This window comes from Camelus dromedarius, chromosome 23 (genome assembly GCF_036321535.1).
Source record: "Camelus dromedarius isolate mCamDro1 chromosome 23, mCamDro1.pat, whole genome shotgun sequence".
Classification (NCBI taxonomy): Eukaryota; Metazoa; Chordata; class Mammalia; order Artiodactyla; family Camelidae; genus Camelus; species Camelus dromedarius.
The window spans coordinates 10756280-10768981 of NC_087458.1; the positions used below are offsets into that span (position 1 = coordinate 10756280).

The window sequence follows — 12702 nt, forward strand, 5'->3', positions numbered from 1 at the left end:
CTACCCCTTCCCCCAGCTCTCCATCTCTCCTCCCCAAATCCCCACCTCCTCATCACCACCTCTCCACCACCACCCGCCTCCTGCCAGTTTTCCTGCCTCAGGAAACAATCTGTCAGTCCCTGAGCTCCAGAACCACCTGACTTCCTTGGAGAAACCCAAGCTCAAGGGCCATTTCTCCTCTCTGCTGGTAATCGCGCCAAATCAGAGGATATTTTATTTGTCCTTCTTACAGCCAGCAAGGAGGACACTTTCTCCCCACTATACAGAAAGGAAAATTAAAGCCAGTGGGAAGGACTCGCCTTGTCCGAGGCGGCCTGGATTGCTGACGGCTTGGCCAGATGTACTGCTCAAGGACCTCCCAACCCACTGCCAGCCTTTGCTGTCTGACCCAGCCTGTCCAGAGCTGTGGGGAGCTGCTCAGAGTCACGGGTCCAGGTGACCACGTAAGCAGCACAATCCAGAAGCTCTGGATTCTGATTTCCCTGAGGGCCACGGCCCCTTGTCCATGCCAGCCCCATCCCTGCCAGGCTGGGCCTCCTTACCTTGGCCCTGGTGCCCCGTGATGAGCAGGAGGAGCGTGAGGGCAAGCGCTTGCCCCAACATCCTGCAAGACGGGGAGTCAGGCCGGCTCCTCTCCCTGCAGATGCTCTGCCCCACACAGGCTCAGCAGCCGCCCATCAGCCGGAGGGTGACACGGAGCAGAACTGCCTCGCTATCGGGCTCCAGCCACAGTTTCCTCAACTTGAGGCTGTTCTCATCAACTGAATGCTAACAAGGCCTGGAGGAAGCCCCAGTCCCTGGACCTGGTCTGACAGTTCCCACAAGCTAAACTTGTGAAGATTGCATCGTGGGCGGGTGCTCAGAGTTCACAGTGACTCAGAACCAGCTTCAAAATCTTGTCCTGAGCTCTACCCCAGTCCAGCTGCTTTGTTCAAAACAGCAGATGCCCAAGCAATTTTCCAATTCTCTGCGTCTTACGGGCAAGATGAAGAGGACTCCAGGGAAGCCTAACAGCCATTTTCTGAGCCTGTTCCATCCCAACAGACATCGAGAAGGTGGAGGGGAGAGGGCTTGTGAAGAATACAGGCTGAGAAGTGGAACCCCAGATAAGTTAGTGAAATGTTGCAGGAGACAAGCAGCGGGCACAAGAAAAATCTACCAGGACTGGGGATTCCCTGCCAGTTGATACCAAAGTTTAAGCACGTGCAAATTAAATTTTTTTCATAAAAATTTGCTTTTGCTCTAGTTTCCTATCTGTACTTCTATGTTTCCTCCCTTCTTCTTTTTCTACTTTCCCATAATTGTTCTTTCTTCCTTCTCTCAGCTTCTCTCACCCAGACAGGATGTAGACCTATTTTTGCTGCCCTCCACCCCCAACACACACTTTGATTCCACCCTCCAGCAAGGCCAGGCAGAGCTGGATCCTCTTCACACCCCCAGGGAGGGGTGAAGGCATCTCACCTTCCCCAGAATGCAGTTGCTTTGAGGCTACACTCCAGAGTTCCATGCCTTTTTCTTTCTTCTGCTTTCCCCTTTGCAGAAAATACTTTCAGTTCCCTTCAGTTCAGTCCTGCTTCTCCTTTTCCATCTTTTGATCCATTCCCAGTCACCCTGTCTGAAGCTGGGCTGAGGAGAAGCAGACTGAGAGGCAGCAACGATACTCTGAATCAAACACTGGGTTCGGAGCTGAAGATGTAGACTGAGTTCCAGCCCAGCAGCTCACAACCCGCGTGGCCCTGACCATGCTATTTTTTGAAACTGTGGGGTCAACAACACTTGGCTCCCATCCCTCACAAGGTTGTCTTCAGAATCAAATTAAAAACCGTACCTGAGAGTATGCATGTAAAGAACTCTGGACAAAGATACAGTTTTGTTAGTTTTTTTAAAAACGTAGACCTATACAGATTTTTCCAGCTGACCTAATGGTTATCAGCTCTCCTCCCCTTTGTCTCCACCCAAGGGGCAACCCTCAGCCCTGGAAAGTTTCCTCATAATTAATCTGGTCATGTGCTTGATGAGATTGTGAAGTGGTACTTGACCAGTTGAGAAATGATGAGTTACAGCATGATGCAATCAGGAAGGGTGCATTTCCTCCCGTGAAAGATGGAGGACAAAGTCCAGCTGTTCAAAGCAACGAATGGACAACATGAATTAGGAATCTGGTTCACTGAGCCCAAACACAGCACCAGTGCCATCCTCTTCCCACCAGTCTTGTGGGTGTCTTACCATCCCCTGGAAACTAAGCTGGGAGCAGGTAGACAGTTTTGTGTCCTGTGGTCCTTACCATACTCTACCCTATGATACTGCTGTTTGTTCCACACACAGCCCTGCCTGACTCTGAGCTCTTCTACATGATGAAGGCTTTGCTCTCCTCTCTTAGTGTTTCCAGAGTCTGGGCCAGGGCCTGGCTCTTAATAGTTGATTATAGATTGTTGCGTACTGAAGGAATGATGAATTCCCCAAAGAAATCATTTCCTTTCCCTTTGAGATATACTGGTAAACTACATCACCATGGTCCCTGCCTTCATGGAGTTTATATCTTGCCCTTCAGGATCCACATACAGACAGCCCTTCTATGTAATTCAGCCACTTTTGCATGAAGACCCAAGATTCCAGAGTCCACATAAACTCAGAAACTCCTATATTCCCAACTCCAATGCATATTCCTCAGGTCTTTGTAAGTCTGTGACATTTAAAGGTCAGTGGCCACCCAAGAATTAAAGTTTCATCAACGCCCATCCTCTCATCCTTCTTTTTCTCAAATCATACTTTTACCATGTTTCACTGAGTGAAGGTCATTCTAGTATACCCCAGCCACAAAGTTGACAAGTCCCCAAGACCACTGTAAGTTTGGAGTTCCTAAAACCACCTTCAGTTTTGATAATTTACTAGAAGGCAATTTAACACTAATTATTAACATGTTAAATACATATGCCCTTTCACCTGGCAATAGCCCTCTTTGAATTTATCCAACAGAAATACTCTCATTAATGCATGAAGATACTTTCACAAATGCCCAAAAGTAAGCAAGGTTCTTCCTTATAGCAAACTGTATGAGGCGGGTGGGTAAAGCTCAGTGATAGAGCACATGCTTAGCATGCATGACATACTGGGTTCAATCCCCAGTACCTCCACTAAAATAAACAAACAAACAAACAAATAAATAAATAAACCAAATTACCTCCCCACCAAAACAAACAAAAAAATTTTAATGAAAAAGAAGCTGTACGAGAAAAAGAAAGAAGTAGACACTAAATAAGAACTCAAGTGCTTTTATTTCCCAACCATCTGAATATGGTCTGGGTTCCTCCTGGAATGAAATCATGACTGGGTTTTTAACAAGTACAGCCATTATTCTACGCCTTTTTCTGTCTTTCTCAGAAAGACTAGAAGATTGCTTCCCCTTCTATGTGTTTTTATCTCTCTTGAACTTTCACTTACCAGAAGAGAATCAGCCAGTTGTTTATTGGCTGTGATAGCTTTCAGGTTCAGGTTAAATGGGAAGAATGCGATATTCCTATAAAGAAGGTGGGAATACACAGGACACAAAATAACCTGGTGGACCTGCATCTGAGTCAAGGACCCAGGAGCTAAAGAGTGCAATGCACATTAGGAGTCATCTCAGAATTTGAACAAGGAACTTGCAATTCCAGCTTCAGCACAGAGAAACAGCTATCCCAATGCAGAGAATTGGAGGCTGTCTCCCTGACACCAACAGTATGGTGTAGGAAATGGAGATCAATCGTTGCTTCTTTGTGCTGGAACAGGATGTTCCCACATGAGAAATGAAGAAAGTTTTCCCAAATTGCAGGAGAAATACATCAATGGATTGCCTTACACGATTTAAAGATAATTAAATACAAATTTGTCTTTCTATAAAAATGTCTACATTAGTGTCTTTTAATGTAGAGTTGATTCAAACAACACATGGCCCACTTATACACAGTTTTTTTTCACTAAATAGGTTCTCGAGTACCATGGGATCTGCGGCTGGTTGAATCCACAGATACAGAACTGCTTATATGAAGGGCCGCCTATAAAGTTATACTCAGATTTTGAACTGCAGTGGGGTGGGGAGTGTCAGAGTCAACATTGTTCAAGAGTCAACTACACAGTATAAGTCAAAATCTGATTTAGCATCAATTTATATACTTAAATTGTTACATTTGACATATTAATATATCAGTGTTTTGCAAAAATGGAAAAGAATACATAATGACTCTAGATGTCCTGCCACTTCATTTGTGAATTATACCTACTCTGTGAATTATAAATTTAAAAGATCAAAATTGAGATTTTAATGATAATTTGTGGAAGCCAGTGTTCCCTTTAATTTTTTACATTGGCACCTCTGAAAACAAGTGCATGTAATCTGAGTTTCATGTTGCAATCAGAAATGCACGACCAAGCTATCTAGTCATTTTAAAGATATGAACATTCTTTTTTTTTCTTATTGAAGTATAGTCAGTTTACAATGCTGTGCCAATTTCTGGTGCACAGCATAATGCATAAATGAATTTTTTTACATGGCAAACTTTATTCTGGAAGATTTTCTTTTTTTCACATTGTTGTTTGTCTGTCATGTATAATCCATATCGGGGCTAACAGATTCCCTGGTTCTTCGTGCAGTTCCGTCTACCACAGGGGTTACACATGTCCACATACCCACTCATTAGACCACAAAAACTGAAGAGTCTAGATCGGATTTCCCGTCCCCCAAGAGTTCCCCTTTTTATTCCCCCAGCCCACCTCCCTACATAACGTTCATGTGAAGTTCTCCCAGTCTTTCTGACAGACCCTGTTCCAGCAGCCTCTGCTGGTGTTCCTGAGCACATCTGTGTGCTTTCTTCCTGGGAGGGTAGAGACTTGGAGATCACATGCTTTGACCTCCAGCATCTCCCCTCTCTTATCTGATAGTTCTCTGTCTTCCATCCCAGTCAGGGCAATCCGGCACAAGCACAGGCAGTTAGATATACCAATTAATGTCCAAAAGCACATTGGTCTCATTCCAAATGATGCTTCTGAGGCATCATTTCAGAGGTATAATTCCTTAGCAGACACTTTTGTTGCCTTGTGTCTTAATTCTAGTAATTCTTCCCAGCCTATATCAAAGAGCAACTTTTGGGTCTTGGACTTCAGAAATTTTACTCTGACTCACTTCCTCAAGTCTGAAAAATACCATTTTATCTTTCACATCTAGCCTATTTATATTTTCTAAATGCTTTGGCTCCTCCTACCCTGTTCTCCTTTTTGCTCTTAGTTTGTCAGATCTTTAAAAATCTACAGTTCAGTTGCCAATTCTGCCTACACATTTTTTTCTTAGTATGGTAGTCATGTATCTTACATTCTTTTTTGTGTATAGATATGTGTGTGTATACGTATGTATGTATACACGTATATATATAGTGACTCAACATACATTTTTCTTTCCAAAACAGTCTCCTGAGCATGTGTTTTAATTACTTAAAACTTCCACCCCGCTTGTGAGAGGAGGAACAAGTTGTAATTCCACCAGCCTGAATCTTTAGATACTATCAATGAGATAACATGACCCATACGTAATGTTTAATACAAGACAATGAAATTTCCCGTTTTTCTGTCATTTCAACCATTAGTGACTTTCCAAGATTCAGTTGTATATTTGCCTCCTGGAGCATGAAAGCTGTTGGGTTCTGCCCGGAGGGCGCAGTGCAGAGAAATCATGCAGGAGAGTCATGGAAGCTTAGTCTTGGAGAGTTGTTTTCCCCATTCTTCTGGAAACATGCTGTAGGAGCCTACAGTTGTTCACTTCCTTGTAATTTCAAGATAATGTCAGCAAGAGAGATTGTCATCCTTTCACTCTCCTCAACTTCCCTGTGATCCCAAGAAGATCCCAAGCATTCTGTAGGTGAATTTGGCGTATTAATTACCAACAGTTTTACCCAACCTTGTTTCCTCTGAATCATCAAAATCCTGAGGAATGTGGAGTGAACTGGTCTGACAGTGAGAATTCTTCATAGTAAAGCTCAGTTGTCCCCAGCAAAAGACCCTAGCACAGGAAATACCTTAACTAATATAGATTATAACACCTTTCTTATTTCCTAGCTCTATGGTAATCATTTGAGAACTTCTGTTCCTCAAAAGATACCATGAGTAAAGTAAAAGTAAAAGATACGCATTGAGAGAGCATATTAGCAACACATATAACCAACAAAGGATTTATATCAGTTAATACTAATATGTGGGGGTGGGTTATAGTTCAGTGGTAGAGTGTATGCTTGGCATGCACGAGGTCCTGGGTTCAATCCCCAGTACCTCCATCAAATAAATAAATAAACAAACCTAATTACCTCCCCCCACAAAAAAAAAAAATAATAATATATAAGGAAATTTTATTAATCAATAAGAAGATAAGAGAAAGATAATCAAATAGAAAATTGTGCAAAATATATATACAAGCATCTTGTAGAAAACTCATATGGCCAGCAAACATATGAAGAGATATTTAACCTCACTAGAAATGGGGAAATGCAAATTATGAACATTTAATTAACAAAAAGAAAGGTTGATAATACCAAATATTGAAGAAGACATGTATTGATTATAACTGTTATATATTGCAGGTGGGAGTATAAACTGGTACAAATGGGAGGGGGTGGGGAGTGATACTACCTTGTAAAATGGAATATTCATAAACTCTAATGATTCAGAAATTTGAATTTTAGTCATATCCTCAAGAGAACTTTAGCACATAGGTACCTGGAAATGCATACAACAATGTTCCTAGCAGTGTTCCTTTTAATTGGAATAACAAAACAAATGCTCAAAAACGGGGCAATAGAAATATAAATGTGGTATATTCACACAATGGAATATCAATAGCATTGAATATAAATGAATAAATGTGCAGCAATATAGAAGAATCATAGTTACATAATATAGGAAAAATTGTGTCCCCAAAAAACAACATATGATATAATAGGATTTTTATAGTCTAAATACAAATTAAACAATGTTTCATTCAGACATAGATGTGATTGCCAGTATGTGTGTGTGATTGTTAACTGTATTTTAAACAACAGAATGACTACTGTCAATTTCTCCCCTTATGTCTGTTATGTTTGCATTTCTTTCTCTTTTTTGTGTGTGTATCTATTATAGATTTTTGGCTTGTGGTTACCGTGAGGTTTATCTATAGCTATATATATGATTATTTAAAGTTGCTGCTCTCTTAATTTCGAAAGGAATTCTAACAACCTTGAATTTTTACTCCCCTTCCCACCATGATTACTGTTTTCGACCTCACCTTTTACATATTTTTCTTTTGTGTATTCTTTACTTATTGCAAATGTATAGATAATTTTACTACTTTTGTCTTGTAACCTTCCTAGTAGTTTTGTACATGGTTGATTTACTACCTTTACTGTATATTTGCCTTTACCAATGAAATTTTACCTTTCATAATTTTCATGTTTCTAGTTGTGACCTTTCCATTGTCACTTAGAGAAGTCTCTTTAACACTTCTTGTAAAGTTGGTTTGGTGGTGCTAAACTCTCTTAGCCTTTGCTTGTCTCTAAAAATTTTGATATCTCTATCAAACCTGAATGAAAGCTCTGCCAGATACAGTATGTTTGGTTGTAGGTTTTTCCCTGTCGTCACTTCCAATATATCTGCCATCCCCTTCTAGCCTGCAGAGTTTCTGCTGAAAAGTCAGCTGATAGCCTTATGGTAATTCTCTTGTACGAAACTTCCTGCTTTTCCCTGGCTGTTTTTAATATTCTCCCTTTATCTTTAATTTTGACACTTTAATTATATTGCAACTTGGTGTGGTCCTCTTTGGGTTGATCCTGTTTGGAATTCTCTGTGCTTCCTGGACCTGGATGACTGCTTTCTTCCCCAGGTTAGGGAAGTTTTCAGCTATTATGTCTTCAAGTATGTTCTTAGCCCCTTTCTCTCTCTCTTCTTCTGGGGACCACTATAATATAAATGTTAGTATGCTTGATGTTGTTCCAGAGGCCTCTTAAACTGTCCTCATTTCTTTTTATTCATTTCTCCGTTCAGTTTAAGTGATTTCCTCTACTCTGTCTTCCAGCTCACTGATCCATTCCTCTGTCTTATCTGATCTACTATTGATTCCTTCTAGTGTATTTTTCATTTCAGTTATTGCATTCTTCATCTCTGTTTGGTTTTTCTTTACATTTTTCTAACTCTTTGTTAAAAACTTATAACTGCTCATTCTTTCCATCCATTCTTCTCTCAAGTTCTTTAATCATATTTCTAATCATTAGCTCGAGCAGTTAATCGGGTTGATTACTTATCTCCACTTCACTTAGTTCCTCTTCTGGGGTTTTATCTTGTTCCTTTTTCTGGAACATGTTCCTCTGTTGCCTCATTTTGCCTAGTTTGCTGCTTCTATTTCTGTGTATCTGGTAGGTTGGCTATGTTTCCCAATCTTAGAGAAGTGGTCTTTTGTAGAAGATGTCCTATGTGTCCCAGCAGTGCACTCCCCTCTGGTCACCAGGGATATATGTTCCAGGGGTGTCCCTCTGTGGGCTACGTGGGCCCTTCTTTTGTGGTGAGCTGACTACTGTAGGTGATCTGGTAGGCTTGGCTTGCCCACAGTCCATTTGGTTCCCAGGCTCTGCCTTGTATGGAGGCTGCCAGCAGGTAGTTGGTGGGTCCAGTTCTTGGCATGGTTAGCTGCAGATTCCAGGGTGTCTCAAAGCTGGTGCTGGCCTGCTGGTTAGTGGGGCTGGATCCCAGGGGACCCAACTAAGGGGCCAAGGTGTCTCAGGGCTGGTGTTGGCCTTCTGGTGGGTCAGTTGGGTCCTGCCATGGCAGGCTGCAGGGCTGCAGTGGTCCTGGGCTGATGTGTCCCTGGTAAGGGGGGTCAGGGCCCAAAGGATCCTGGGTCTGGTGCCTGCCCATCAGTATGTGAAACTGGCCTTGGGGCTAGTTCTTGCCTACCAGCAGGCAGGACCAAACCCTACAATTTCTGGCTACAGAGCCCTGGGGGTTCTGGGGTTACTGCCTGCACACTGGTGTGTGTGGCACGGTCCTGGGCCCTCTGGTGGACAGGCCATGTCCCAGGATGGGTGTGAGCTCAGAGGTCTTATGGCAGCCTGCTTGCTGGTGGGTAGGACTGTGTCTGCGCCCCACTAGTTGATTGGCCTGAGGCATCACAGTATTCGAGTTCACAGGCTGGCAGGTGGGGCAGGTTCTGGGGTTAATAACCCAGAGGGAGGATTATAAAACAATGCTTGCCAGCACCAGTGTCCATGAGGTAAAACAAGTTCCCAAAAATAGCCAGTGTCTGTCCCCAGGGTGAACGCCAGTTACCTCCTGCCTCTTCAGAGGGCTCTCTAAGATCAGCAGGTGGGTTGACCCAGGATCCTTTCAAATTACTGCTTCTGCCCTGGGTCCCTTAAAAGGTACATGTACATCTTTTAAGAGTGGAGTCTCTATTTCCCACAGTCCTCTGACTCTCCCAAAAGTAAGTCCAGCTAGTCTTCAAAGTCAAATGTTCTGGGAGCTCATCTTCCCAGTGCAGGAACCCCAGGCCGGGGAGCCTGATGTGGTGTTCAGACCACTCATTCCTTGGGAAGAATGTTTGCAATTGTGATTATGCTCCCATTTTGGGGTCATCCACCCAGGGCTATGAATCTTGACTCTGTCAAGACTCCACCCCCTTCTACCCATCTCCTTGAGGTTCCTTCTTTATGTCTTTAGTTGTAGATCTTTTCTGCTAGATTTCAGTCTTTCTCATCAACAGTTGCTCTGTTGTAATTTCAGTGTGCCCACGAGAGGAGGCGAACTCAGGCCACGATTTTGGCCCAAGTAAGTCTAAACAACAGAATGACAAACACAAATTCAGACAATGACAATGTAAAGGAGCAAGGGATAGGTTTAAATAAGTTATTGATAACATTCTAGTTCTTGGGTTGTATAGTGGTTTGTAAGTGTCCAAGGTATTATGGAAAAAGGGAGGGAGGGAGAGAAGGCTGATCTGTCCCCCATGCATCTCTGCTGTTTGTTACCAGAAGGAAATAATCACTTATATCACTTCATAAGAAAATTTTTCAGGTAATCATTAGGGTTGTTGGCTGTGATTAATTCTCTTGTTTTTGGAGGCACAAGGAAGACTGCACCTCTTCTCTGTAAAGTTAAACAGGGCCATGTGACTTGTTCTAACCGAAAAATGTAAGCAGAAGGGGTCATTTTCAGGCTGAAGGCTTTACCAGGCAGGGCACGAGTCTACATAGCCCTTTTTCTAGCCTCAGGAAATAACTAAAACATGCGGCACTGGCTTGGTGATATGTTTATAGCTGATCAAGTAACTAAAATTGGAGGTTATAAAGGTGACATTCTGTGTTCTGTTGTAGGGAAAATGCTAAATGCATCGCCTATGTATTCTGTTCATTAAGAAGAGACATCCCAGCCAGCTGTCTGTGTTCAGGAGACTTCCCACAGAGACTAGAAAAAACAGGAGTCGAATGATCTCTGTCCCAGAGAGGACATCGAGGCTGCTGCCGGTGGGAGCCCAGCCCTCCTGCCCCGGACGTCAGTGCTCAGGGTGACCGCTGACCAGAGAGAGTACCCGTGGCGGGGAGAGGAGTGGCCTTAGTGAGGGCTAGGGATGGTCCAGGATTCTTCCAATAACCGCCCCCTGCCCTTGCTCTGCACAATATCTGTGCAAACCCTGGCCAGGAGCAGGGAGGTCGAGTTTTGCTCTGAAAAGCTAAACCTCTGGTTGAAAATGACACCTTGTGTTTCTCAAGCCATCTCAGCTCCAAAAGTCTTCCACAGAATGTTTCTGCACACAAGCTTCACCCAAGTCAGGCAACTGAACATTCTGTCCCAAAGGCTAAGCATCCAACAATGGTGCTTTTGAAACTCCAACCCTTGCAATTCAGTCCTCAAACGTATGGAGTGTCTGCACCTGGACAGAGGGTCCTATAGCTCTGGCCCCAGAGACTCAGCAAGGTAAGGTCACATTCCCACACACATACACACACTCACACCATAGTCATACCACACACACACACCCAGTCTCACACACACACACACACACACACACGACCCTAAGCACTTTCCCCTGAGCCCCGCAAGGACTCACATGCTCCATTTCACACCCAGTGACTCACTCCAGTACACAGACTCTGACTGCTTTCTCATTATTAAATACACAGTGAATTCCTTTGAAAACAAGAGACAGAAAACAGTATTAAGGAACATGTTAGAAGTAGTCCATTTAGGTCACCTGAAACATTCTCTGTACCCAACACTCCAGCCTGACTGGTCAAGCCCAGCACCTCTGTGGACTCAAACCTGGCCAAGAGGGACATTTTCCCTACCTCAGAGACCAAGAGCCTATCCTCAGAGACGGCCCCAGAGGCTTGTAAGAAGAAACTCAGCCACACAAGAAAGTCACCACCAAACACCTCCAAGGGTGCAGCGGCTGTGTTAGCAGATATATTCCCTCCAGCTCTCTTCACAATTTTCTCGTTCTCCTTTAAAGTCTCAAATCCCAAACACAAATAATGACTGGTTTAAATTTTATATCATAGGCTCAGCCTCCATGAAGGATATGATGCTTCGACTTTGGATTTGCTAAAATAAACCAATGGTTACCCAACACAATTGAAATAAAACTGTCTCACCGTCGTGTTGGTCGTTCTGCCCTGGTCCTAACAAGTTACCGAGGGGCTAATAGTGTGGTTGCCGGGAGTAAAAAGTCTGGAGCCAAATTTCCTCATTCCAAATGTTGACTCTCCCACATTATGCTTTGTGACCTTGGGCATGTCCTTGAACCTGGCAATGCTTCAGTTTCCTAATCTGTAAAATAGATCTAATAATAGTTCAGACATTAAGTGGAGTCATGCAGATTAAATGAGACAACACACATAGCACTCAGAGAAGACAGCCAGGCTGTAGTAAGTGAAGATAACTGTTATCTAACATAATTGAATTTATCATCTTTCCTATTGTGAGTTCGGAGGAGCATTAACTCACTCTGGCCAAGGGGTGAGTAATAAGATGCCGTTTTCTGGGCATCACCAAAATCATAGACTATAGGTACTGCCAAGCTGTCAGTCCAACACTCTCATTCTCCATAGTACTGGTACAAGAAAGTCATTCTGGGGTGAGGGCATAGCTCAGTGGCAGAGCACAGTGTTTAGTATATACAAGGTCCTGGGTTCAGTCCCCGGTACCTCTATTGAAAATAATAGTAATAATGACAAATAAACTGAATCACACACATACCCCCAAGAAAAAAAAAAAGAAAGAGTTAAAAAAAAAAAAAAAGAAAGTCACTGAGTGAGGACAATAGCTTTGGCTGTCTCAGGGATGCTGCCATTCCTAGAAGGGAAAGGGGAAACAATGTTTTCTCAGCAACCGAGATTATTTCAAAACCAGTCGAAATAAGCTTCTTTCCATTTTGCTGATCACATTCACTCAGGAGCATCCCTGAGACAGTTGTCTCTAGGAATTACCTAACCTTGAAAGGGGCAGTCCCTCCAGGATAAGTAAGGCCCCAAGATGTCAAAGCATCAGAAAATTAAGGGACGGACTCTTTTGCGCCATTATAAATCCAGCTCCATGCAACGCTCCACCATTGCTGCTGCACCAGCTCCTTCACCATGGAGGACATGAATAAGTACAGCAACACAGAGGAATTTGCAGAGGGATGTAAGATCAACACAAGCAAGAATCAGCAGGATG

General features: G+C 43.2%; 1 protein-coding gene across 8 annotated transcripts in view; it reads right to left on the minus strand.

Moving 5' to 3' along the window:
• The window catches only part of CD244 (CD244 molecule), a 29917-nt gene extending 28314 nt beyond the window's left edge, over window positions 1–1603 (minus strand). For 2 of the 8 annotated variants that reach the window (XR_010377508.1, XR_010377509.1), the window contains exon 1: window positions 543–1030. Coding sequence is in view for 3 of the 8 variants with exons in the window: in XM_064477904.1 (XP_064333974.1) it covers window positions 543–603 (61 nt within the window). In the remaining 5 variants the exon portion in view is untranslated. Of the gene's footprint in view, window positions 1–542; window positions 1031–1461 lie in introns of those variants that run through there. The other 6 variants (XR_010377510.1, XR_010377507.1, XM_010993078.3 and 3 more) reach the window with 6 other exon arrangements.
• Between the last annotated feature and the right edge of the window lie 11099 nt (window positions 1604–12702).